This window comes from Hylaeus volcanicus, chromosome 5, assembly GCF_026283585.1.
Source record: "Hylaeus volcanicus isolate JK05 chromosome 5, UHH_iyHylVolc1.0_haploid, whole genome shotgun sequence".
NCBI lineage: Eukaryota > Metazoa > Arthropoda > Insecta > Hymenoptera > Colletidae > Hylaeus > Hylaeus volcanicus.
The window spans coordinates 1,459,565-1,482,831 of NC_071980.1; the positions used below are offsets into that span (position 1 = coordinate 1,459,565).

The window sequence follows — 23,267 nt, forward strand, 5'->3', positions numbered from 1 at the left end:
TAATTTAATTCGGTTGCCATCTCGTAGGCGCAGAGGTACCCCTTGATGCGGCAACTTATACTGGCCGGTATGTCGGTTCGGTTATCGTCCTGCAGGCGCAGAGGTTACTGTCTTTTTTTTACCGGACACATGGGCTTTTTCTAAATAAAGCTGTTTTTTCACGGATGCAATAACTTTCGCTTAGTCAGATACCGGCGAATGAGGGATGCGCGTCTAGCCATAGACTGTAGACTCTATACAGATGTCTAGCAGTCTCATGAAATCGCAATGGCAATGTAATATGGCGATCATGGCTTCACACGGGGTTCAGCAATACTCGGGCCCTATATTTCTATGTCCGAGGTACAGTTAAGTGAGTTGCTTTAATCACAACGTTTCGTTTTGAGGTTGTATTTTATAATGGGTGCCGACAAAAATGAGGAGTATCCCGTGAGTTTAATAATTCCAATGAATATTTACCTGTGTATTTCTAACTTTAATATAAGTTATCTGCTACGGTTTCCCCCAAATGATCTGTATATCATGCCACGTATGGTACACTCAGTAACTTGAAAATATGTTTCTATTTGAAATTTACGTATATATTAATATATTTTACATGAAACTACTTATTGTTTACATGAAGTACGTATAGTTAGATTTACAATTCACGTTTTAAAATTACCGGTATGGTATACCGAGCAATTGTACAATTTTTACGAAGATGAACTCCTTTTAGTTATCGTATTCTTTGTTTTATAAAGATTTAATGTATTGAGCTAACAATTATTATTATTCTAGCCTGTACGCGTAACTCTGTGGGACAGTTCTGCAGTGAAGAATGCATTGGATGATATGGTTAAGGATGTACTTATAAAGAAGTATAACTACATAGAAAACTACGCATTACTGGATGGAAGATTAGCTCTTTGTGGAGTTGCTGTAATAGTAGCTATTATCGGGTTGCTCTTCGACTATCTTTATCCATTCCCAGCATCTAAATCTGTGCTAGTTGTTTGTGTCACAATATACTTCTTTGTGATGGGTCTTTTGTCACTGTATACAACACATAAAGAAAAGAACATATTTGTTGTTGCAATTCAAAGGTAAATTTCAATCTATTCAAAATTGTCAACTATTATTTTCAAAGGTAAGAAATGTTTTTTCAAGTATTAAATTAAATTTGTTATATTTCAGAGACCCAGCAGGTTTCAATCCTGATCTTATCTGGGAAGCAAGTTCCTATATGAATAAATATGATGATAAATATAATCTTGTATTGTCCGTCAGAAATACAACTACGGAAAATTCAAATGAGACTAGTGTTACAAAATCTGTGGGAAATTTCATTGATGTCAATGGTGTTGTTATTCGAGAATTAATAGCAAATGTTGTAACAAACATGCACGATAGTTTAACCAGTCAACGCAAAGAGAAGTAGTAGTGAAGATAACACTTGTTTCATCAAACATGATTGTCATTTCCTTATATCGCATAAAACTATTCATTTTTTTCGTATTATGTATTTTTTATTGAAATAAATATGATATGAGAATAAAATTTAGTGACTTAAAATAATGTATGTATTGTAATTCGTATCTAAATGTAACAGGAAAAACAAATATAAACTTTCACATAGCCGTTACTAAAACGAAGTTTCTTTGCCCACTTACATCTCTAATAAATTATTTATGTAGCTGAATCATATATTTGTCAATTTTTTTTTACAGTATGCAACCACTAAAATTAAACAAAAAATACAAAAGAACATAGACGTCTAACGTTAATGATGAATTAAAGTTATTGTTCATTGTTCCCCAAAACAGGAACGTTAACATAAATTTTGTATATGATTGTATAAGAATGCTCAATTAAGAGCAACAGATAAGTTACTTCAAATATGATAACAGCTAGTTTAAATAAAAATAACCGTTTTCCAGTTCGATGATTTATAAATAATCTATGTCCTATAATTAACCGTGCGTCGTGTCGTCTTCCACAAAGTCGGCTGCCTCTTCTCGCGTTACGCACACTACGTGGGAAACTTTATTTCTGAATTTGACGCCGTAAAATTTGTTTGCATGTTGTAGTAATTCTGGTCTGTAATAGATCGCAATTAACACATTTAAGAACTATATACGTTAGATACGAATACAAGATTACCTGAATGTTGTCGTGATAAATTGGGCATCGGAACTAAGTTCGTGGATCATGTCTGCTACAGCTTTCCTGTGTTGCGCGTCTAGAGCTTGATCGATTTCATCGAACAAGTAAAAAGGTGCTGGGTCACACTTTTGAATTGCAAATATTAACGCCAACGCTACCAGTGATTTCTGCCCACCGGATAGTTGATTCATTTCTCTCATTTCAGCTCTATGACCAGTAAAAGAAACCCGTATACCTGAAAGTGTTAGCAAAATTTCGACGATTGATTTACCTTTTCATTTTTGAAGTTGTTACTTGTAATCTTATTGTCATGTTCTGTCTTACCAACTCCAATAAATCTGTCGGAATCTGCTGATTCTGTCGTTGTGTCGTCTCCTTCCTCGCCATCCGCTGTCTTCATAACTAATTGTGCGTGACCTGATGGTACAAGTTTTTTGAACACCTCGCTGAAATATTTACTTACCTAGAAACAGAATAATCCAAATAAAAATAATACAAAACTATAATTACACGAAAATTACGAACTATAGAATAAGTTTATGTTACATACTTGTTTAAAAGTAAATTGAATTGCTTCACATTTTCGTTGCTCGAGCACTGACATCAATTCCTTAATTTTTTCATCGCCTCTATCCAATTCTTCTTTCCTTTTTACCAGTTTCTCTTTTTGATCGCTGAACGACATGAACTGATCTAACGCTTTTTTATTTACATGACTGGAATAAAGGGAAAAGTGTTTAAGCTTACATAATATAAAATTACTATATTTCATTACTTATTACAATAGTGTAGTTATTTATACCTGTATTTTTTTAAATGATTGTTCGCTTTTTCCATTTCTTTGAACAACTGTTTGGTAGACATAACACTAAATTTGGAGTACACGTCATGACTAGGCAGTGCACCGAGTTCAGTAATCTTTTGAGTACATTCTACTATTTTCTGTTGCAAAATATTCGATTTGCTGGCTAGTTTTTCTAAATCCTTAGCATCAGCTTCTATTTTCTCCTGTGCTTCTTTTTCCTTAACTTTCCACTTTTCACCTTCCGTGGACTCTGCTTTTTGCTAAATAAGAAGAAATAATATATAATAATCTATATAGGCAAAATACTATTAGTTACCATGTTTTATCTTTACCTTCTTTATAGCATTGCTGACTCTTTCATTCTGAGCTTTAAAATCTGAATTTACTTTTGCTAGTCTCTTTTCGATATCTGCTAATTGTGCTCTTGATGATTCTAATTGACGTTGTCGATCTTCCACAGATATCTCTTGTAAAGCTTGAACCAATTCATCTTTCCTTCTGACTAAATTATTGGTCAATAAATTTTCTAATTTATTTTTATCAGCTTCTAGTCGCATACGTTTAGCAAATGCCTCTTTATTGTCTTTTGTTAATCGTCTTATATCGTCGTTCAATGTATCGACCTAAAATATAAACGTTAGTAAACTAACTGTAAACACTATTTCATTAGGTTTTTTTGCTTCTACTTTCACATGCCTGACGCTGATCAGCAACAGATAATTGTGCCATAAGTTCCTGGTGCAATTCACTCTCCAAACCTTCTTTCGTTGCTCGCATAGCTTCTAAACTCGACGTACATTGCGCAAGGCTTCTTTCTTTTGGTGTACGGTATCTTGCTATCGCGCTCAGTTCTTCTTTCATAAGTCGTATTTCAGCCTTCATTTTATCATACACATCTCTATAATACGATAAAAATTAATATTTTTGAAAACTCGGCGGAACTAAACGTAGAATTGAATTGAATGATAACTTACTTAGCTTTACTGTTCTTAGTTTCAGTTTTTTGCATTTCACTAACATAGGAGCTGATATTTTGGTCTGCCTTCCTGATCTCGTCTTTAAGGGTTGCGAGCTGAGATTCAAGGGATGAAATTTGCGACATTAATTCCGATCTGGTTTTCTGTATTTCTAAACGTGATCTTGCTGTATTAAAGTATCCACCTGTTAACGACCCTTTCGACGATACTTGGTCACCTTCTAGGGTCACGCAATCCAAACCCGAAGTGCGAGCTAGATTTGTCGCGGTTTCTAAATTACGGCAAATTAATGTTTTCCCAAAAATATATCTATTTCAAAAGGAAAATTACAAACATATAGTTTCATCAAAGTTAATTATACAGTATCAAAAATTCTATTAGTTATTCACCTCAAAGCTTTGTCATACTTCTCGTCGTATTCCAATTTCGAGATCATAGGCATAGCGTCGCCAGTTTTTGGATAATCTATCTCTTTTACATGAAGTCGATTTAAAGGCATAAATGTTACTTCACCTGGAAGTCGTTGATTGTTCATTTCTTTCAAAATTTTTGTCCCGAATTTATCGGTTTCCACGATATGGTGAAACAATCGATTTCCAGCAGTTACTTCTACAGCCATGTAAAAGTTCTTCTCGCAACTGAAGTTCTCGATCACAGGCCCATAATAACTACTCACTTCGTGGGCCATGTCTCTACGTGTTCTAGGATATACGTGCGTTATTTATTTTGTAAAGTGAATGCAGTATTGCGAATGTAAAGTGATACTTACCGAAATGTATCTAGCACTTTCCGTACACTATCACGTCCATTTAGAATAGGTTTTCCGGCCATGGACCGTAAACTTTGATCTGCTTTTGCCAAATCTTCTTTGAGTCCTGACAAATTAAGTTGCAACACGCTCTCTTGACGATATCTGCAATATTATAAATTTAATTTGCATCTCATTGAATATTCGCAAGCATTAAAACTATTGTAATGAACGAACTGTTCTTTTCGAGTAGCTTGACACTGGTCCTTTAATTTGGTTAATTCATAGTATTGTTTATTATGCTCATCTATCGATGACCGTTGCTGTTCCATTTCGCGCGTGTGTTCTTCAATTTTTCTCTCTAAAATAATTTGTTTCTCCGCATCTTTTTTTAAGTCCTCGCTAATTTTTCTTTGGTGTTCTTCCTTATCTTTAATTTGTTTGGTAAGTTGCTTAAGCTCGTTTTGTATCCATTTATCCCTCTCGTCCTAATACAATGGAATTATTAAAACATATGTTTATCCTATATTTTTATCTTGCATTTAATGAAGTTATATTCAATACCCTGCTAGTAAACTGGCTACCACGACCCTGCTTGGCGTATAATTCTTTTCGCTTTTGCTCTTTCAATTGTAACTCACGTGTACATTCCTCTTCCAAACGTTTCATTTCTTCATACTAAAATAAATTGCCACTCATAATTTTAAGTCATATTTGAATTTATTGGACAATGGACATTATAACATACTTCTGGCTTGAGTACTTCTAGTTCTGCCTCCTTTGCTGCAATGTTTACTTTTAATTTCTCTAATTCCTGTTGAGCACGCTTTCTACTATCATTATCTCCTTTTACTTCTTCCAGTAAATCATTGATAGTTAAACTCAATTTGGTTCTCTCTTTTAATAATTGTTGTTGCTCAGCACTGAAGAACATTTTCCGTGTATTATGTAAATTCTTATTTACATACATGTTTATGAATATTACCTAAGCGTGTCTCGTTCTTCTTTTGCGGATTGCACTTCTTTCTTTGCTTCTTTAAGACGTTTTGTTGCAGCTCTCACCATTTCCTGGGCTGTTTTTGCTTCCGCACCTAATCGCGCTTGTTCAGCGCCACTATTAGCCCTAGACTTTTCAAGATCTTCCAGCTTTCTTTTATTTTCTGTAAGCTCCCGCTGGTGAATTGTATATTCCAAACAGCGACGTTGTTTATCCCAACATTGGTACTCTTTAAGTTCTTCCTTTTCTTCTTCCAAGGTTTTCAGACGTTCCTCTGTGATTCAAGAATAAAGTAAGCATTTCCAAAACAGCTATCACAATATTAAATAAGGATTTACCTATTGTTCGTAAAAAGTCTTGAATTTTTTCCAGTTTTCCTTCGGTTTCTTTTAAAATAAATTTTGACTCTTCTCTTCTGTCATCGTACACTCTGGTACCAGCTACTTCTCTTAATAATTTTAGTCTTTGCGAATCAGGTGCTGTTGCCATTTGATTTATCTATGGAATATAATTTGATGTATTTTCCTGTATTAAAAAATCATATATTTACTAGAGAACACACCTTTCCCTGCTTCACAATGTAATATGGATTCGATCTTGAAAAACCAGCCGATTCTAATAAATTCATAACATCGTTTCTAGTAACTATTTTTTTGTTAAGGAAATACTGGTCTTTTTTTGAGCCAATCACTCTTCTCAGAAACACTTCTTCTTTATCTATCTATAGGAATAAGCAATCAATTTATAAAATAAAATTAAAAAAACAATCAACCGAACATAAAAAAGTTATAAGATAATAAAAGTTAAGTACTGGTAATCTTCCATCAGAATTGTCAAATACGATTTCCACATGCGCAGAAATAACTCTTGGTCCAGTTCCTTCGTGCAATAAAGCCTGCCTCTGTTCTGGTCTGAGATGAGAAAATTCATCACTTAAAACAAATTGAATTGCATAAAAAAAATTACTCTTGCCAGAACCATTTCTTCCAACTAAAAATAAAAACATAATGTATGTAATTTTTATTAACTTTGATGAAACATTTGTACATACCTACTACATTGTGTCTTGGATCAAAGGGGTCTACTACTGTTTGTTCACGGTAAGATTTAAACCCCTGTACAATCACCTAATCGAAGAAAAATAATCGATGTTACATATTACTAATTTGCTACGTAAATTTAGGTGTAGTGGTAATATGTTTTAATAAGTTTATGTTCTATGATTGACTCATTCATTTTGTTTGACGTTAATATCTGGAGCATGATTATAAATTAATGACAATGCATCGAAAGCAATATTTGTTTATGTTACAACTAAATAGCATTAACAATATTTCCTTCGTACGCTCAGCGTCTGTTGAAAAAGACGTACTTTTGGAACACGCAAAAAGCGACAGGAATTGGAAAAGCGAACCAAACATTATTTAATATACCTGTTTAATGTACATGATGTTATTCTCGTGCTACGTTCTACGGCAATTCAATTAGAAAAGTAATTTCTCTGTCCCATACATTTAAACTGATTCAACCGACAACCGACTTTTTGGTAGACCGACATTTATAAAGTGATCCACGACAGGGATGCCACAATTGCGCACCATTTTTCTCCGCACGTTTCTTAAGATGGTTATGCGCAGGCGCGATAAACAAATGATGCGCATGCGCAGTGCTTGGAGGCCACGCAGCCGGCCAGTAAAGTATCTAATACATTCGTGAAACTGGCGGCCTTAGTCGCCCCCCACAAAATAGAGTTATGAAAGGCAAAAAAATAAAATTCATACCGGACACAACGCACAGTGGTCCACATTAAAAAATTTATTGACATAGGATAAAATACTGAACTTTCTCGTCAACTACTGTGCGTCGTGTCCGGAATAGCTTGGTCCTTAGTTTGTGCCTTATGAGGCCCCCAGGCTGCTACCCAGTGTGCCCGTACAATCGTATATTAACGACCCTGATCCTGCAAAGGACGGAACATCTTTGTGTCTTTGTCGTATGCGCAAACAGGCTGCGCAGTCGTCTCTGCACATTTCTCCGCATTTTCGGCCAAACGCGGAGAAATCTCCGCGCTTTTGGCATCCCTGTTCACGATGTCTCTAGATTTAGGCGGGAGCATTGAGCTCTATCCTGGATAGAGCTTAATGGGCGGGAGACTTGATATAGCTACCATTACACAAGCAAGAAAATACTATTTTTTAATTATAAGTATATAGGGATTTATGAATAACTATGAAATTTGTTTAAAACAAGAAATCATTAGAATATCTCTTATTAATCGAATTCGGACGTGCTTATTATTAATTATATTTAAGTTTAAACGGATTCTCCGCACAATAAAATGGTACAGTTATCTAGAGATGAATCCTAACCTCCACCTGTATGGTCAATTTTTTGTGCCAGAGGACACAATCCTCTGAACAAATGCTACCCACTTTAACTACAGAAATACTGTATATTTTTCTCCCAATATAGATAGACTTAAAAATAACATAAAAATAATCAATAATTTCGATGCAAATTTTATTTTAAAAAGAATAAGTAGGAATAATTTTAATTCTAAATTATCAATAAGACATGTCACTTAATGATGAATACTCAGTGCATCACTTTGAACTTCATGACTTAGCTGTGTTTGCAAGTTAGATAATTTATTCTTCAATGCAGCAATGCCCATCATCACAATATTCTCAGGTTTTAAAGCTCCACTACTTTCAACATTGAAATAATATTTATTTGGTTTAGCTTCCCAATTAAATGATGCTTCGTCTGAAACATTTTATAATAATTAATCAGAAACACCATAATTAATTTCTTGACCACTATAAAACTTACATTGATCCTCTTCCAATTCACTGTATTCTGATTTTGGCCATTCATCAGGTTTTGGGAACAATGTATGTCTCATGGAATTGTCTGGATCATATTCAAAGCTTACACCAGCAGTCGGATTCCATTTTGCATGTTCCTTTCCAAAGCCTTTCTTGGCATATGCTCTTAATTTTAATTCTTGTCCCTTACGTAATTTTACTATCAGTATCTCTATAAAAAAAAAAAAGATTAGTTGGTATTAACAATACCAATCTTACATTTAGTATCAACACTAATAGATGCATAGCTTTGAAAAATATTAACCATCTGTTTCTCCATACTCGCTGGCATCATCCTCTCTGTGTCTGGATGTGACAGGCAATACTCTTGGATCACTAGACTTAAAATCTGCAGTGGTTACATGCCGTGTTTGGTCTTCTGTGCATTTTACATCTAACGTAAACTCAACACTACATTCAGGACAGAAATCCATGCATTGGCAATCTCTTGTATATTGTATCCTATCAACAACCTAAACGATAGTATTGCACAATTGTTGAACTGTGTGTAAATTTGTTTTTTAGCAATTAATTGTTAGACGTTTAACTTTTAAATACTTACGTCGTCGCTAATCAACGGTATCATACCGATTCTGTGTGCTAAGAATTCATCACTTAAGACCGTAGAGTTAGCTTCTAGTTGAATCCAATCGATAGCCATAGTAGGTGTTTCTGCGATAAACACACGCCTCATGCTGTTTGCTACACTGTACAAATTAAAAACATTTAATAATAGAAGGCGTAAAAGATCGCAACATAACCTATCTTACCTTAACTCGGTATCTTCTACTTGAAATTTCACATTTTCTTCGGTTAAATCGGAAATGTGAACCGATGGTTGATTAGCGTACGGCATTTTGTAGAATTTGTTTTATTAAAGAAGTTAAAGAGTCGTAATTTACACGTAATACACTTGTCTCGATCCTTGAACGATACGTCAAATTTTCTGTGCTTGTGTTTATTAGGTTAAGCGGTTAGGTGAAGTTAGGTTAGTAACACCATAAACCTACTATTACACATTCGTGGATGTTACAAATGGAGCCCCATTGCAGATCATGCAAAACGAAAATACTTCCCGCTTTTATTTAAAAAATGTGCTGACTTTGTTATTTGTCAGTATTATGAAGGAAGACCTTTTAAGATAGCTAGTACGTTTTATTTAAAAAATTCATTATATTACATATCGTTCATTACATAATTCGAAGAGTAAACAAATTTGTGTCAAAAAGTGAATCTTACATCGGCAAGGCTGAGAATATATGATCTGATTATCCATGTTATTCAAATTTGTATCACACTCGTTTAAATATTGAACGATAAGTAAAATTAAATTACTTAAATTATTTAGCTAAGTCACAATTTCGGTTTAATACGATCCTTCTTATAATTTCACACGAATAGAAGAATCAGGTGCTTGGAGTGTGCATACAATTAATTATACACGTAATAAATAATGAGAATAGGATATTATACTGGTAACTCTTACTAATAATAAGAAATGTCAATTCTATGGCACTAAAGTCTTGTAAAAATTGGAAGACTGAGAAATACTATCTGTTCAGTATTTCAAATATGTTTGTGCAATTATAAATGACGCTAATACAAATATATTCTAAATGCAGCATAAATAGGAATACCAAAACATATAAGAGCTGAAAGAACAGTATTTAGAAGTATTCAAAATATTTTCATTAATGTAAGTTAATTAGATATTAGAAAAAGAGGTATAGATTTAGCTAATGCATCTGAACGATTGATTTTTAAAGTTCGTCTTGAAAACGCTCAATATCTTGTAAATGTTCCCCGTAATCGGTGGCTTCACTACCTACGAAAGCATCGTGATGATCTAAAATTTCATCGAAAGACAACCTATTGTCGTGATCATCATCGGATGCTGCGAATAGATGATCTACTTCATCATCAGCTATTTCTCTGAAATATTTATGTATTATTAACGTTTTACAATTATCAAACAATTAGAATACTGTATAAATATTTAACTTACTCGTTACTAGGTACCAGCCATGAAAGTATTTCATCTGAATCCAGTCGTCCATCCCCATTTTTATCATGTTCATAATCAAATTTGTCTTTCTCTATTAGCAACCATTCCTTATTTTCTGTCTTAGCTCTATTCCCAATAAATTCTTGGAAACTAATAAATCCATCTTTATCAGTGTCTTTGTCATCTAAAGCTTGCCTGAGTAGAAGTGGGAACATTCTAGGTGTCTCTTCAGGATGAGTATAAGCTTTAAACTCTTCTTTGTCCAGATAGCCATTTCCATCTATATCAGCAGCCTCAAATGTTTGTTTATCATCATTTATAATCTTATAATCCTCTGCCAAATCTTCTGGATCAGAGCCATACGTGTCTTGCAGAATTTCATTCCAGGTGATTTTACCATCTTCATTTTCATCAGTTTCTTCTAATCGATCTTGAGATTCCTCTGTAGAAAGCATGCTATTTCCAAGATAAATTTATGCGTATCCTCATTTTAAATAAACCAGGCAATGTTCCTAATATACATACCTAAATGAACGTAAAATCCAAGCTTTTAGTTCGTTTCTCTCTATAAATGTGTCATTGTTTAAGTCCATTTTTGTCAATAAAATCCCTAAACGCCTTTTTGATTCCTTCATTGGAAGTTTGTCAAATTCTTCTGCTTCTTTTACACTTCCTGGGTAAGATACAAAAAGGTATAGTTCACAGAATAGAAAGGTATAGTTCATTGAAATTCCTCTACAAATAATACATAACAATGCACACCGAGAATAGCTTCATGATCAAACTCCTGATGGTGTTCTCCCCCTGCATAGTGGTCCATGTCCCGTGGACTAAATGCACCATCCTCTGTCCTCTCATTGCTATTAGGTTTGGTGTGTTGATGAGTGTGTATATGCGCGGATGCTGCACTTCCTGATGAGAATAACCCAAAAATCGTAATAACTAATAACAGAGGAATTCTTACACGCGTCCGACGTGTATACATCGTTAGTTTTTGAAGAAGCCTGAAAATGATAATATAAAAACTGAGTAACCTCACAACATCAAGATTTGACAGAAATGCCGATATACACAGCAAACACCATTACGAATCTTCTCGACTGCTCGTCGTTTACGCATGCCGTGTAATCGCTCTCGAAAATCGATTTTGATTAAATTCGAATATTCATAGACGGTGGCACCCGACGAATAAACAATTTTACGCGTTATTATACAAAGTTAAGGTGTACTGGTTAACTTTGTTACTAGATAAATTTACGCACATGTTTGGAACTGTCAAATTATTAAAGTTGACCGATCATGGTGTTTTGTTGGGAAGATTTAATACACACCGGTTCCTTATTCGGAAGTCGCGATTAAGGGAATTTCCGATTATGATTTCCTGGATTTAATTTACAATTTTCAATGTTCGAAAATGTTTTTTTTTTCTTTAAGAATGTCACCGATGCAAGCACGTGTCAGAATATCAAACGTGTTTTGTCGCGTGAAAAGCGGAGGACGAAAAAAAACGGGGCGAAGCCGCTTTAGCCGCGACCAGTATGTGCAGTCATGACTTTGTTCTAGGGTGCGCGTACAAAAATAGATTAGCCGTACTGATACGTGTTCTATTTATTTCTAACTTCTGTGATCGTTCATTGAGAGAAAAAATTGCTTCGAATTATTAAAGTTTAGCAGTGCAAAGTACAAATACGAAGCTTGGAGATAGTCAAGTGCATTTGCACTAAATTCTTGAAATGCAATTTTCTTAAAAACGTACGGTTCTAATCGTTACATCTAATTTTAGATATTGATTTTCTAACATTAAAAAAAATCAACGCTAGACAATGTACTTCTCTCAATCTTCTACAGCTACTTATATTAACTTTGTACACTTATAGAGTCGATTTATAAATAATTTGAGTTCAAGGTGATACGTACTTTGTTACATTTAGTTCTCTTACATTTTCGTTCAAATTGGTCTTTTAACGAACGTCTGTTTTCAAACAATTGGAACTATTTGTTTTGTAGTTGTTCATTAAGAATGATGTAATGATTTTTACAAGAATTGCATTGTTTATACGCAAAATGTTCATTTTCAAATATCAAGATTCCTTACAATATTTCTACATTAAATTTTTAAACAATCACAGTTTCTCTTGTGGGTTCTCGGTATTTTTGTTCAAATGAATAGTCATCTAGCAGTGAGCATACCGAACTAATTTTCGGAGTTTAGTCAGCGCCTCTATCGGGATGTTGGAAATCCGCCTGTTATTTAAATACAGGCTGGTGCTAACTGGACCTTGATGACGATCGTAATTAGGAAAGTAAATATACTGCAGTTAACAAGTAACACTATAACTATATTAACAATAACGCAGAATGAATAACACACGACTCAACGCTACGACTCGTTATATCGGAATGAACTAGAATGGACGTCCATGCGGCGTCCCCCACTCCACACATACTGCACGCGCGGTTAAACACACGCCTGCGCAGAGTGATACGCCATAAGGCGAGTCCCCACAGGGAAAACGCTCAAGTTTTCCATCTAGCGGGAACAGTAGGAACTGTTTTCACTACAAACTTGGGCGTTTCACCACCGATGGCGCCACCGATAAAATTTTTGTGACACCATCTAGCAGAAATAATAGGAACTACATTTACTACAAGCTTGGGCGTTTTACCACCGATGGCGCCCCCGTTGAAATTTTTGTCACGCCATCTAGCAGAAATAATAGGAACTACATTCATTACAAGCTTGGGCGTTTTACCACCGGTGGCGCCACCGTCACATTTGTGATTTTTCGGGAAACCAGAGACGTTTAAACTGCATTTATAATATTACTTAATATCAGTGTATAATATAATCGCACGTAAAAAACTCTTGATAATTATTTAATTACTATGAAAATCATACAAGAATGGTCCTTGGTACAACTAGAAAACAATTTATAATTGAGAAGAGGGCGCCGAACCCTCAAACAAACTTCAGTTGTATATAGTTTTCAGTGGTGTAATTCCTGTAATGAAACGTCTATCTTATCTATGGCTATATGTCAATGATTTAATAGATGATTTTTTAGTTTTTATTGAGTTTTTTGTTATTTTCCACGATTGGATATGTGATTGCAGGTTTTGAAGTATACATATTAATTATATTTTTTGTATTGTATACGTATATCGCGATAACACGTTTGTTTATGTAATGTAACACAATGTGTATTTTTGAAATAAAATGATTGAAAATAATAGTTCTTTTTAATATTAATAATCCACATTATTATTATTTTGATTGTGAAACTATTTTGCTACTTCAACTGTAAGTTTGTTCTCCTTCGTCGTATGTATACCTGTTTATATTAGTTAGGTTAAATGCATAGTAAACAAATCATTTATCACTTCGTGGATTAATTACTTCATGCGATAGTTGTGATAACACCAGATAGCACGTTGTAATCTGTTGTAGTCAGACTGTTTTAAACGTTGCTCCGCGAAGAGAAATAATTCCTTTGTAAAAGTTGTTGGTTACTTAACCTCTCAAAAGTTTTCGGTTTAAAAATTTTGAATATTGTATAGCATTAAAAAATGTCTTCAAAAATTGTTATTGTTGGTTCCTGTATGATTGATTTTACTTGGTGAGTGTATATAATACATATTATAAATAAAAACAAAAATTGTTTTACCATTCTGTGCATAAATTATATACAAAATATCATCCAAATCATTCAGCTAATTGTAAAGTAAATACGATTATTGTCAGAAAAATATATAGTATAAGAAGAATATAAAATAGGAGTTGTACGTAGCATCGTATCTTGACATGCATATGGTGTTCTTCGAAAGATACTTAATCGAATAAAAATTATTTGTTTTACTAGGATAAAGATATATGTTTATGTTTTAGCTTTTCTCCTCATTTGCCAAAACCTGGTGAAACCATAATTGGCACTAAATATGAAATAAAGTATGGCGGCAAAGGTGCAAACCAATGTATGGTTGCTGGCAAGCTTGGTGCCTCTACAGCGATGGTTGCTTCAGTATGATTTTCTTGTTTCCTTTATTCTTGTATAGAAATTACATGCATAATAACTTTTATTAAATAGAATTGCTAGGCTTATATAGAAAGATATCCATCGCTAAGTATGTGAAATATGTTTTCTATTTTAATGCATTTTTAATATAGTTGGGTTCTGATACTTATGCACAAGAATATTTAAAAATATTTAAGAAGGAAAACATAGACACTTCTCACGTTCACATACAAAAGGATCAACACAGTGGAATAGCACATATTACTGTTGCTGATAATGGTAGGTAATGACTTTTGATTAATTAATATATTTACTTCGATTTTCTTATTTTAAAATGTAGAAATGTGGTATTTATTAAAATGAAACAAGTTAAATATTTAGAACGATATAAGATAAGTCATCCACTACGACGAGTTACAACGAATCTATAAAACATCGATATCTAGATTACCCTAATTCGACTAATTACCATTCTTACCTTTGTTAAATTATGCATAAACATAAAGTTAATCGTAGAAAATCCTTCACACGTATCTATTTTAGGCGAAAATAGCATAGTAGTGGTATTAGGATCGAACGCGTCATTGAGCTCTAAACACGTGGACATCGCAGCAGAGACTATCAAAGGTGCTGCCGTTTTACTATGCCAATTCGAGACGAATCTAGAGACTACCCGATACGCTTTAAAGCTCCGTAAAGGTCACGGTTAGTTCGGTCTGGTAACGTTACGTTTAACGACGACAGAGTTATCTACATAAAATTAAATACGATAGGTCTGTCGATCTTGAATGGGGCGCCTGCCGTGAAGAACGTTGACATCGAGCTACTGTCGTTGTGCGATATATTTTGCGTTAACGAGAGCGAGGTATACCGATTTCATCGTCAAACTTGTTGAAAATACCGAAAACTTGACGCGCACGTTTGCAGGCCGAAGTCATGACCGGGGTGCGACTACTGGGACCGTCAAACGCGCAAGAGGCCGTCGAGAAGCTTTTGGATAAGGGTTGCAATACGGTCATCCTCACCATGGGAGAATTGGGGGCAGTGTACGCGTCTCGCGAAAACAGAGCTATCACGCTAATTCCTGCTAGGCGTGTTCAGGCCGTGGATACGACAGTACGTTTACGCTGGTCAACGTGCAAAGGAATTTTAGACGATAGTTTTCTAAGGAGAAATGTTCATTTTACTAAAACTAGCTGCTAGCTTTTAATACCGATAAATTATTAGACAATAATGGAATTTGTATGCGCAGGGAGCCGGAGACGCATTTCTAGGCGCTCTTGCGTACTTTAAAGCGTATCACTCAGAACTTTCGATGGACGAGTGCATCCGAAGATCTTGCGCGATTGCCACGGAATCAGTCATGAAATTCGGTACACACGCGAGCTTTCCGACCAGGAGCAGCCTGCCGCCAGAACTGTTTGCATGAGTTAACAAAATGTATATTCTCGTCTCACTGTTGTTGTTTGTGTACATTTTTTTATGATATTTAATATCGTTACTAAAATAAACGTAACTCAACACTTGTATAGCAAATGGTCCTAAAAAGTTTAAAGGATCGACAGGATTTTGTCTAGATTCGGTCAACGATTGACTCATGTATGATTCAAATAAAACAACAGTTACGAATCTCGATTGCCTGATACATCTTCCCGATCCTCCTCAACGGATGTACGGTTCCCAGTGAGTAACGCTCGATCTTCGAGATCTAAATGTTAATCAAAGGGCAATGATTCTCGCGCATGATTCACGAAAATTAGGGGAATCCTTCCGCTAAGTGGTAGACCATGACACGGCACAAGTGAATACGATTATCGATACGCACCTTGACGAACATCCTCCTGAAAAAATTGTATTGAAAAAAAAAAATGAAACGATAAACGGTAATTTTAAGTGACAGAACGGTAGGAAGAAGAAGCGTCGGATAATTACGCGTATCAGCTCAATAACTTGCGCCTATAGCTGATAAGTATATCTATTCGATGACTAAAGGCGCGAGTAAAATTTCGCGCGTTTACAGATCTACGTGGTAGTAGTAATGGATTCCCGTGGTCGATTTTTCCCTTTTGCCGACCTTCGCGAACCGGGGGAGTACCAGGAGTTCTTGAGTCATCGGACGCGTGCTTTGACGCGAAAAAAGCAAAACGAGAAGACGGCCACGCGTACGAGCGATGAGGCTGCGCACGAGACATTCAATAAGTCGCGTGAGAAGGATGGTTTGGTTTGCGAATGACGCGCGTCCAGCGGCACTTGGATTCACCATCTCCAACGGTCGTTATCCGAGGCGACACGCGACGTCGGATGGAATCTCTCCGTGATTACGACTGCGTAAGCGAGAGGACCTGCTCGGAGAAATGTGCCGCGTGCGTAAATGCCAGCGGGGAAAGGAGTTGCGCAGGCCGACTACCGCGAGTAACGCGAATATCAATCGTTCAGGCCTTCCCCTGCGCGGAATCACGATCAGAATTCGTCGAAATCCTTATTCGGGCACGGTACCTGACTGAAAATTAACCCTAATGGGCGCCGCGCTAAATCGAATTTTTTTTTATACATATATCACCTTATAGAGAATGACAAGACGAAATTTTTTTATAATCACAGCTTATTCATAGGATGTTTAGTTTCAAAAATACAAATTAGAAATTTAGAATTTCTCGTTTTTCCTGAAATTTAAAGACATTTGTAACGTTAGTTGATTATTCATTTGCAATGAAATATTAATAAACAGCAATGGATTTTCGGCTTTTCGATGGATTCCCATTGGTCGTACTTTGGATAACCGATAGTCATGTTGGACTAGAAGGATAACGTACCGCTGAATGCGTCTGTATTCCGCGAACTCCGGTGCGCGACACACCGGCCATTTTTCTTCCTCCGCGGATGGAGACGTGGTGACGTCCGAGCCTGGTTAATCGACGTTAAATTACAACATTTTAAGGGAACGCGCGCAGGAGGAAACGGAGCCCGGTGACGTCAAACACCAGGACGCCTATCCGTGGTCGCGAAGGAAGCATCCACGATGGGAATTCAGGGCCCTGAACGAGGGGGGAAGTGGGGCAACCACCCACGGTTCAGCCGCGCAAAAGGATAAAATATCATTCGGGCACCACTGGACATTCAGTTTTCAGCAAACCACTCAACCGTAACGAGCAAGTCTTGAACACCACCGAGTCAAAGACTTCCCAAGGTACCGGTGGTCGAGAGGATTTGGGACTTCCGATAGTCCTGATAGTCCGTACTCGCGACAGCTAGTTATACGTCGCTCAGCCTCAAACGGAATATCGTTCCTGCCGAATTCCAGCTAAGAATCGACGGTTTGCAATCGCGACAGAGTCACGGGGACACGTACGATCAGAGACAGCCAGGACGAGGATTCTCAGCGACCTAAAAGAAAGGATTTTGACCGAACCATCTCGTGGAAGCAACGACCGGTGACTGTTTCTTACCGTAATTGCCGAGTTCGTTTGGCGTTGTCGAGGCGTGTCTCGGTGTTTCAATTTCAATTGTATACGTAGGCGAGAGCCAACCGAGCCCATTCAGGGTCTTAAGGTATTTTAAGATCGCAAGAAGAAGGGCCGGTCTATTCACAACGAAGCGGAGAGAGGACCGGGCAGTGTCGAACGAAGCTCCGAGCAATTATTGTCCCTTTGTATCGGGAAACTTTGTTAAACAAGGAACCGAAGCGAAGGGAGGAGGGGAACGAAGAAAGGTGAAGGCGAACGCTAGAGAAAAGCTTCGGGTGCTCCGTGAAATTACGATGTCGCTGTGTATCGTCGCGGTGATCCTTCTCTCCGGGGTGCTGACCGACTTTACCACGGACGTGGCCAACGCCAGGAGGTTGTCGTGGAGACACCATCCGCATCGTCAGCGTTGGAACGACTACGACCTAGAGGACTCGATGCCACGAGTGTTGCCTTCGCGTCGATCGGAGGAGCATCGTCACTGGAGGACGCTGGACCCTTCGAGGCAGATCGACGATAGCCGCGAAGAGGATCAGGGATATCGCGTCAGGGATTCGAGACCCTGGCGGCACCGTTTCCAAGTTCCTGAAAACGAAACCGAATGGGACGACGGAGCTTTCGCGACGAGGACCAAGCGACATCCCATCGACGTCTCGAAATCAAAGACCGAGAAGAGGAGTCGGAAGGTGACGTTCCACGCGGCGGACAAACTCTGGCTCGACACGAAGAAGAACTACGAGAAGACGGCGGAGGAGATGCAGAGATACTCGATTTGCAATTATACCATCGAGCCAGTCGAGGACAGGAACGGTAAACCAATCTCGGAACATTTGAAACATATTAGGTGCCACGATCAGGGTAGCGAGTGCCACGAGCCTCCGTATCATTGTGTTCAAACGTATAGGGACATCAAGGTAAAACGCGACGACGACAACACTTCGAAGAATAAATACTACACCATCAAGCTACTCACTGGCTGCGTGTGTGGAATCATTTCGGATATGAATCTGGGGATTTCTTTGTCAGATTTGAGTAGTTGAAGGCCAGAAGCAGACAGGGAGATAGATAGATGGACGGTGAACAACGCTCGGTTAACACTTTATCTACCAGCCTGCTTGAAAACAGATACTTTGGAAAAAAATTTTTTGCGTAAGCGTACATATTAATCTAGACTGATCGGTAGGTAGGTAGATACCGAAGTTAAAAAGTTTATAGATGTTAAGATCCAAGATAACTTCTCGGATCTCGCGTATGCCAGCGTACGTTAAGATTCGAGCACCTGTGCCTTCGGTAGTCCTTATTTAAAAGATACACGCGTATCTGTTTTCCTATTTCGATTAAGCTCACGTAGCATCATTTTTTATTCTCGATAACCGTTGTGTTCGACTCATACCGACATTTTACGCGTAAAGTATAACTTCGTTCGTGATCTAAAACAGTTCGTGATATTATATTTAATCGAAGAATCAAATTATACTTGACGCGTCTGTAGAGAAAATTTTGATCTCGATGGGTACTTTACACCGCGATCATCGTACCCGTTTTCTCAGTGATTTTATTTATTTGAAAAGTATTAAAACTCGTTGCGTTGTAACGTTGAATGGTCAGTAGGAAACGTTTAGTTTTAGTTCGCGTAGTTGGTAAGACTCAACTTTGAGCCCTCGAAGAAACGTCTGGATCGTCGCGAGTTTGGCAAAAAAATTGCGTACGCCATCCTTACCGTTCTTTTTTTAAACAGCGATTTGCATTTTCAGTTAACAACTTTGGTCGAGAATGTAACTTACGCACGAATGGAGACAGCTCGCATCATCGATGCTCATTATTCGCGATTAGTTGGATGGTGTAACGCGGTCGAGGATCAATTACAATGTTAAATCCATAAATAAACCGAGAAACACGTTTGCTATACGCTCGGTGACGTCCAGACACGGGAAATTTCAATTTGCTCAATGCTCAATGTTATGTAATAAGCTAGTACCTCCAAGTATTTATAGAACGCCTCCGTTCTGTTGACAAACAATGTGATAGACACGATATTTATTCTCGTCTACTTATAATAATATTTATTCGTTTATTTAATATTTTTGAGTATTTATTTATTTATTTATTTGTTCGTCCGTTTATTGCGACGTGATAGAAATAACTAACGGAGAATATTCCTCTTCTTAAATGTACAAAACATTCCACGATTGTAACAGTTTTACGATAGTCTATATGAAAATAAACTTTTTCCAAGAAACCTCTGATTTCTAAATGTGTATCCCATCCTTTAGAGATACGCTTAAGTATAGCTTAAGTGCCCTATACATTTTCTCTAGATTTTTAGTTGATTAAGAACGCTTCCAGTAGTTCTCTATAACAGAGGTAAATTTCGTGTATTCAACGTTTTCACGAAGCTCTACGTTGTTTTCATTTTACGCCAAGAGATATAAAAATAGACATTCCGATACACCTCGATCTTCGGAACACCTCGCTCGGATTGAACGAGACAAAGGAAATACCTGAGTATCGAAAACAATGTTGGGACCGCTGTCGACGTTTTTTTCATCGTATAAAAACTTAACCCGAGCGCCCGAAGACTAATAAACAGACCAATCGTTGTTTGTTGCAGTGACTCACGTATAGTTGCTGCAATTTTTAAGGACCCTCTTTAAAGTTCAAGCAGACTATCATCTTCAACGATTTACTTCACTCGAGTATCGTTTCATTTTCGGCTCGAACAGAGTAACGAAAGCGAAGAATAACGAAGCTCCATCGCCCGCGGAAGTTCCTATGGTCGGTCGTTACCATAAGCGAGTAACGAGACTCTGTCATCGGATTGGCGCGTTAGCGGTTCACTTTCAACATAGGGAAAACCTGGGAAACTGAATCGTAACCCATTTGTATCAAAGAGAATAAGGAAATCGAGAAACGGGAATCCAAGATTCCTCGAGGCAAAGAGATTTCACAAACCCGTCGGATAATTATTCGGTCGACACCGGGAGTCCTTAAATTAGAGGTCAGAGCTTCAATTTTAATCTAGAAAAACCCCGCGGTACCGTTGTAATCCATTTGCGACGAACCAAGTCGGAGTTCGTCAAAGAAGTTGCGGGAAAGATAACCGATCCGGGAGAACTTCAAACAAAATCTTCGCTGATAGTGGGAGAACTTGCGACAATTTTACGTATGCCATTTTGAGATGAAGATTTCGAAAGATTTTTTACGAAAGTATAACGGAAGAACGACGCGTGGACATTGAGGAAAAATTAAAATTAAAAGCGCAAATTGAAGAACGTTAACCTTGTAAAAATCCAACTTTGCACACGTTTGGAAACCTTAACGTTCGAAATCAGCCGTTTAAAAATGACGTAAGTTTCATTTTCTTTTGATCGTTTCAAAATACTCCCACGAAGTGTTCTAACGTTTGTCTCCGAATTTTTGTGATCATAGCTTCATAAAAAAAGGGATTATATACACATAAAAATGACACAAGTAAAATCGTCGCTATTTTTTAGACTATGTGAGGGATTGCGCAAGATCACCGTGGACGTTACGAGCGTAGCGACAACGGAACGTGAGATCTTGTCGATAGCGTCGTCTTGCAGGCGCGCGTGGATCTCGCGTCGATGTAACAACGTTGCGTGGATCTTTCGTCGATATCTCCGTCGATTGACGCAAAGCCGTCCTCGACGTCGCGGAGAATCCAGCGACACGGTCGCGTTTCCCACGAGGAAGAAAATTCGCGGATCGTTCGCGCGAAAAATCACCGAAGGAAGTCTCCTTTTCCTTTTGATCCCGAACGAGATCCCTGTCAGCAGCGATAGGTTTGCGCTTCGCGCGCTCGTGACGTAGGCGAACGGTGTCGTTGCACGCTGATTCACTCGCGATTCCGCTTACGCGCGTGTTCCACCCGGGATTCCCTGGCACAGCACGCGAGCCGCTCGATCGTGTATCAGCGTCGCGACACACGGCGTGTGTCGTAACTTCGTCGCCGTCGCGCGTACGAAATAAACGCTGACAAGTCTCGAGACAATTTCGATCTCAACACCTCGCCGATCGGCTATCTCTCTGCTTCTTACTATATTGCTTTTTTAAATATAATCTCACAAGATTCCTCGGTAGCCTTTAAGGTAAATTTAAAAAAAATAAAGGAAATTGAGGCTGGTTCTAATTTGAAAGCGTCATCTCTGGGAAGTGGCGGAGAAAGGAGCGCTCGAGAATTAAGCATTCGAGAATTCCCCTGCGTGTCATCAGGTACCAGGAAACGATTGGAACCGCTCGATGTTGACCACTCACCTCCTCTCCGCGGAAATTCAGACCACTTTCGCACGAGGAAACGATCCAGGATGACATTTCGTGAACCGACGGGATCGGGCGACGTCACATCGAAGGACGTCACGACGGGTTATTATTCCGCGTCGAATTGATCACCTTCGGCGGTCGTTGTCCGGGGATTTTGTCGAAATTGAAATATGACATAATTCTCGCGAACTTAGGAGGCATTTATGTTATCGTTCTGCTGGATTGTAATTTCTTTAAAAGATGCGCGAGGTTGTATTCGGCGTGTCTGCACGGTTCGCGACAAGGCGCGTTCCGAGGAGAAATTTCCATCGACTGTATTCTACATCGTCGTTGCGTTGCGAAGAATATTTTCAATTAATAGCGTACAGGGCCGAAGGTATCGATAGGGAAAGAGTTTTTCTGGTATCGGATTTCGCAAGAATAATGACCGGTAAAGGGTTGGTAACGAGCGGAAACGCGAACGGTACTAATCCGCGTTGCTTTTCCTTTTTCTTTTTTTGGCGAGATGTTATACTGAAATTTTATATTTTTCACCGGTGCAAATAAGAATACGAAATTTTCATCTCCACTCCCTCTGTCCGAGGTACACGCCTCAATTAAAACTCCTGAAACACCATTTATTATAATTCTGTTTAACGAAGAATACGCATCGACTAGTTCGTAAAGTTTAAAAATGCAAAATGGTATTCCTGTTTAATTACCCAACTTCTTTTTCAATGGTGCGCTTTGACGGTCGCAGAAATGTTTCGACGTATTCTTTCAGGAAGGAAGAGAGAGACGAAAAAAGCTTTGAATTTTTTAAATTAGAACGAAATACGTATCGAATGAACGTCAGTTTTTCAGGCATGACGACGATTCGCGACAGCTTTAGGATTATTTTTAATCTTTGGCTCCATCCTAATTTGCTGTTTACGCGTTGGTTTCTCCATGCCCGATGAAAGCAGGAAGTATCTTTTGTCGACGGAGAA

General features: G+C 37.7%; 5 protein-coding genes across 13 annotated transcripts; 2 read left to right on the top strand and 3 right to left on the bottom strand.

Moving 5' to 3' along the window:
* Positions 1-128: 128 nt before the first annotated feature.
* On the top strand, positions 129-1,557 carry LOC128876456 (signal peptidase complex subunit 2). 3 transcript variants are annotated; one of them, XM_054122856.1, is made up of 3 exons: positions 129-352; positions 781-1,085; positions 1,177-1,557. In XM_054122856.1, exons 2-3 carry the CDS (start codon positions 835-837, stop codon positions 1,418-1,420), a joined length of 495 nt encoding a protein of 164 aa, XP_053978831.1. In that variant the 5' UTR covers positions 129-352; positions 781-834; the 3' UTR covers positions 1,421-1,557. The 3 variants fall into 3 exon arrangements, with proteins under 3 accessions (XP_053978831.1, XP_053978830.1, XP_053978829.1); XM_054122855.1 differs by having other exon boundaries at positions 141-342; XM_054122854.1 differs by having other exon boundaries at positions 156-429.
* Positions 1,540-7,301, bottom strand: LOC128876451 (structural maintenance of chromosomes protein 3). Its single transcript, XM_054122846.1, has 19 exons — positions 7,106-7,301; positions 6,724-6,799; positions 6,484-6,662; positions 6,235-6,393; positions 6,011-6,170; positions 5,661-5,946; positions 5,424-5,598; positions 5,240-5,353; positions 4,913-5,163; positions 4,697-4,840; positions 4,317-4,628; positions 3,925-4,236; positions 3,647-3,848; positions 3,283-3,573; positions 2,948-3,210; positions 2,696-2,861; positions 2,470-2,608; positions 2,143-2,380; positions 1,540-2,079 (listed from the first exon to the last, which is right to left on the bottom strand). Exons 1-19 carry the CDS (start codon positions 7,118-7,120, stop codon positions 1,953-1,955), a joined length of 3,609 nt encoding a protein of 1,202 aa, XP_053978821.1. The 5' UTR covers positions 7,121-7,301; the 3' UTR covers positions 1,540-1,952.
* Positions 7,302-8,171: 870 nt separating this feature from the next.
* On the bottom strand, positions 8,172-9,548 carry LOC128876453 (DNA-directed RNA polymerase II subunit RPB3). Its single transcript, XM_054122853.1, has 5 exons — positions 9,310-9,548; positions 9,102-9,246; positions 8,805-9,012; positions 8,505-8,711; positions 8,172-8,438 (listed from the first exon to the last, which is right to left on the bottom strand). Exons 1-5 carry the CDS (start codon positions 9,393-9,395, stop codon positions 8,254-8,256), a joined length of 831 nt encoding a protein of 276 aa, XP_053978828.1. The 5' UTR covers positions 9,396-9,548; the 3' UTR covers positions 8,172-8,253.
* A 125-nt stretch (positions 9,549-9,673) lies between these two features.
* On the bottom strand, positions 9,674-12,937 carry LOC128876452 (reticulocalbin-2). Of its 6 annotated transcripts, none has more exons than XM_054122847.1 (5): positions 11,616-11,771; positions 11,307-11,548; positions 11,070-11,217; positions 10,545-11,000; positions 9,674-10,471 (listed from the first exon to the last, which is right to left on the bottom strand). In XM_054122847.1, the coding sequence occupies exons 1-5, from the start codon at positions 11,627-11,629 to the stop codon at positions 10,300-10,302; spliced, it is 1,032 nt and encodes a 343-aa protein (XP_053978822.1). In that variant the 5' UTR covers positions 11,630-11,771; the 3' UTR covers positions 9,674-10,299. The 6 variants fall into 6 exon arrangements, with proteins under 6 accessions (XP_053978822.1, XP_053978826.1, XP_053978825.1 ...); XM_054122851.1 differs by lacking the exon at positions 11,616-11,771 and adding an exon at positions 12,735-12,937 and having other exon boundaries at positions 9,676-10,471; XM_054122850.1 differs by lacking the exon at positions 11,616-11,771 and adding an exon at positions 12,462-12,696 and having other exon boundaries at positions 9,676-10,471.
* A 566-nt stretch (positions 12,938-13,503) lies between these two features.
* On the top strand, positions 13,504-16,455 carry LOC128876259 (ribokinase-like). 2 transcript variants are annotated; one of them, XM_054122460.1, is made up of 7 exons: positions 13,504-13,845; positions 14,431-14,563; positions 14,710-14,836; positions 15,101-15,262; positions 15,331-15,422; positions 15,485-15,673; positions 15,810-16,448. In XM_054122460.1, exons 2-7 carry the CDS (start codon positions 14,519-14,521, stop codon positions 15,984-15,986), a joined length of 792 nt encoding a protein of 263 aa, XP_053978435.1. In that variant the 5' UTR covers positions 13,504-13,845; positions 14,431-14,518; the 3' UTR covers positions 15,987-16,448. The 2 variants fall into 2 exon arrangements, with proteins under 2 accessions (XP_053978435.1, XP_053978434.1); XM_054122459.1 differs by lacking the exon at positions 13,504-13,845 and adding an exon at positions 13,864-14,161 and having other exon boundaries at positions 15,810-16,455.
* Positions 16,456-23,267: the final 6,812 nt, after the last annotated feature.

Excerpts from the sequence above, each read along its gene's own strand:
- LOC128876456 (XM_054122854.1), top strand. The coding sequence starts at position 400 with ATGGGTGCCGACAAAAATGAGGAGTATCCC. Across the intron at positions 430-780 it reads ACAAAAATGAGGAGTATCCC|CCTGTACGCGTAACTCTGTG; the intron begins GTGAGTTTAATA and ends TTATTATTCTAG. Across the intron at positions 1,086-1,176 it reads TTTGTTGTTGCAATTCAAAG|AGACCCAGCAGGTTTCAATC; the intron begins GTAAATTTCAAT and ends GTTATATTTCAG.
- LOC128876451 (XM_054122846.1), bottom strand. Across the intron at positions 5,599-5,660 it reads GAAGAACGAGACACGCTTAG|TGCTGAGCAACAACAATTAT; the intron begins GTAATATTCATA and ends AATGTTCTTCAG. Across the intron at positions 3,211-3,282 it reads TCAGCAATGCTATAAAGAAG|CAAAAAGCAGAGTCCACGGA; the intron begins GTAAAGATAAAA and ends CTTCTTATTTAG.
- LOC128876453 (XM_054122853.1), bottom strand. The coding sequence starts at position 9,395 with ATGCCGTACGCTAATCAACCATCGGTTCACATTTCCGATTTAACCGAA. Across the intron at positions 9,013-9,101 it reads TACCGTTGATTAGCGACGAC|GTTGTTGATAGGATACAATA; the intron begins GTAAGTATTTAA and ends ACTATCGTTTAG. Across the intron at positions 8,712-8,804 it reads CGAGTATGGAGAAACAGATG|AGATACTGATAGTAAAATTA; the intron begins GTTAATATTTTT and ends TTTTTTTTATAG.
- LOC128876452 (XM_054122847.1), bottom strand. Across the intron at positions 11,218-11,306 it reads TGATCATGAAGCTATTCTCG|GAAGTGTAAAAGAAGCAGAA; the intron begins GTGTGCATTGTT and ends TATCTTACCCAG. Across the intron at positions 11,001-11,069 it reads TGGATTTTACGTTCATTTAG|CATGCTTTCTACAGAGGAAT; the intron begins GTATGTATATTA and ends TCTTGGAAATAG.
- LOC128876259 (XM_054122459.1), top strand. The coding sequence starts at position 14,112 with ATGTCTTCAAAAATTGTTATTGTTGGTTCCTGTATGATTGATTTTACT. Across the intron at positions 14,837-15,100 it reads TATTACTGTTGCTGATAATG|GCGAAAATAGCATAGTAGTG; the intron begins GTAGGTAATGAC and ends TATCTATTTTAG. Across the intron at positions 15,423-15,484 it reads TTTGCGTTAACGAGAGCGAG|GCCGAAGTCATGACCGGGGT; the intron begins GTATACCGATTT and ends GCACGTTTGCAG.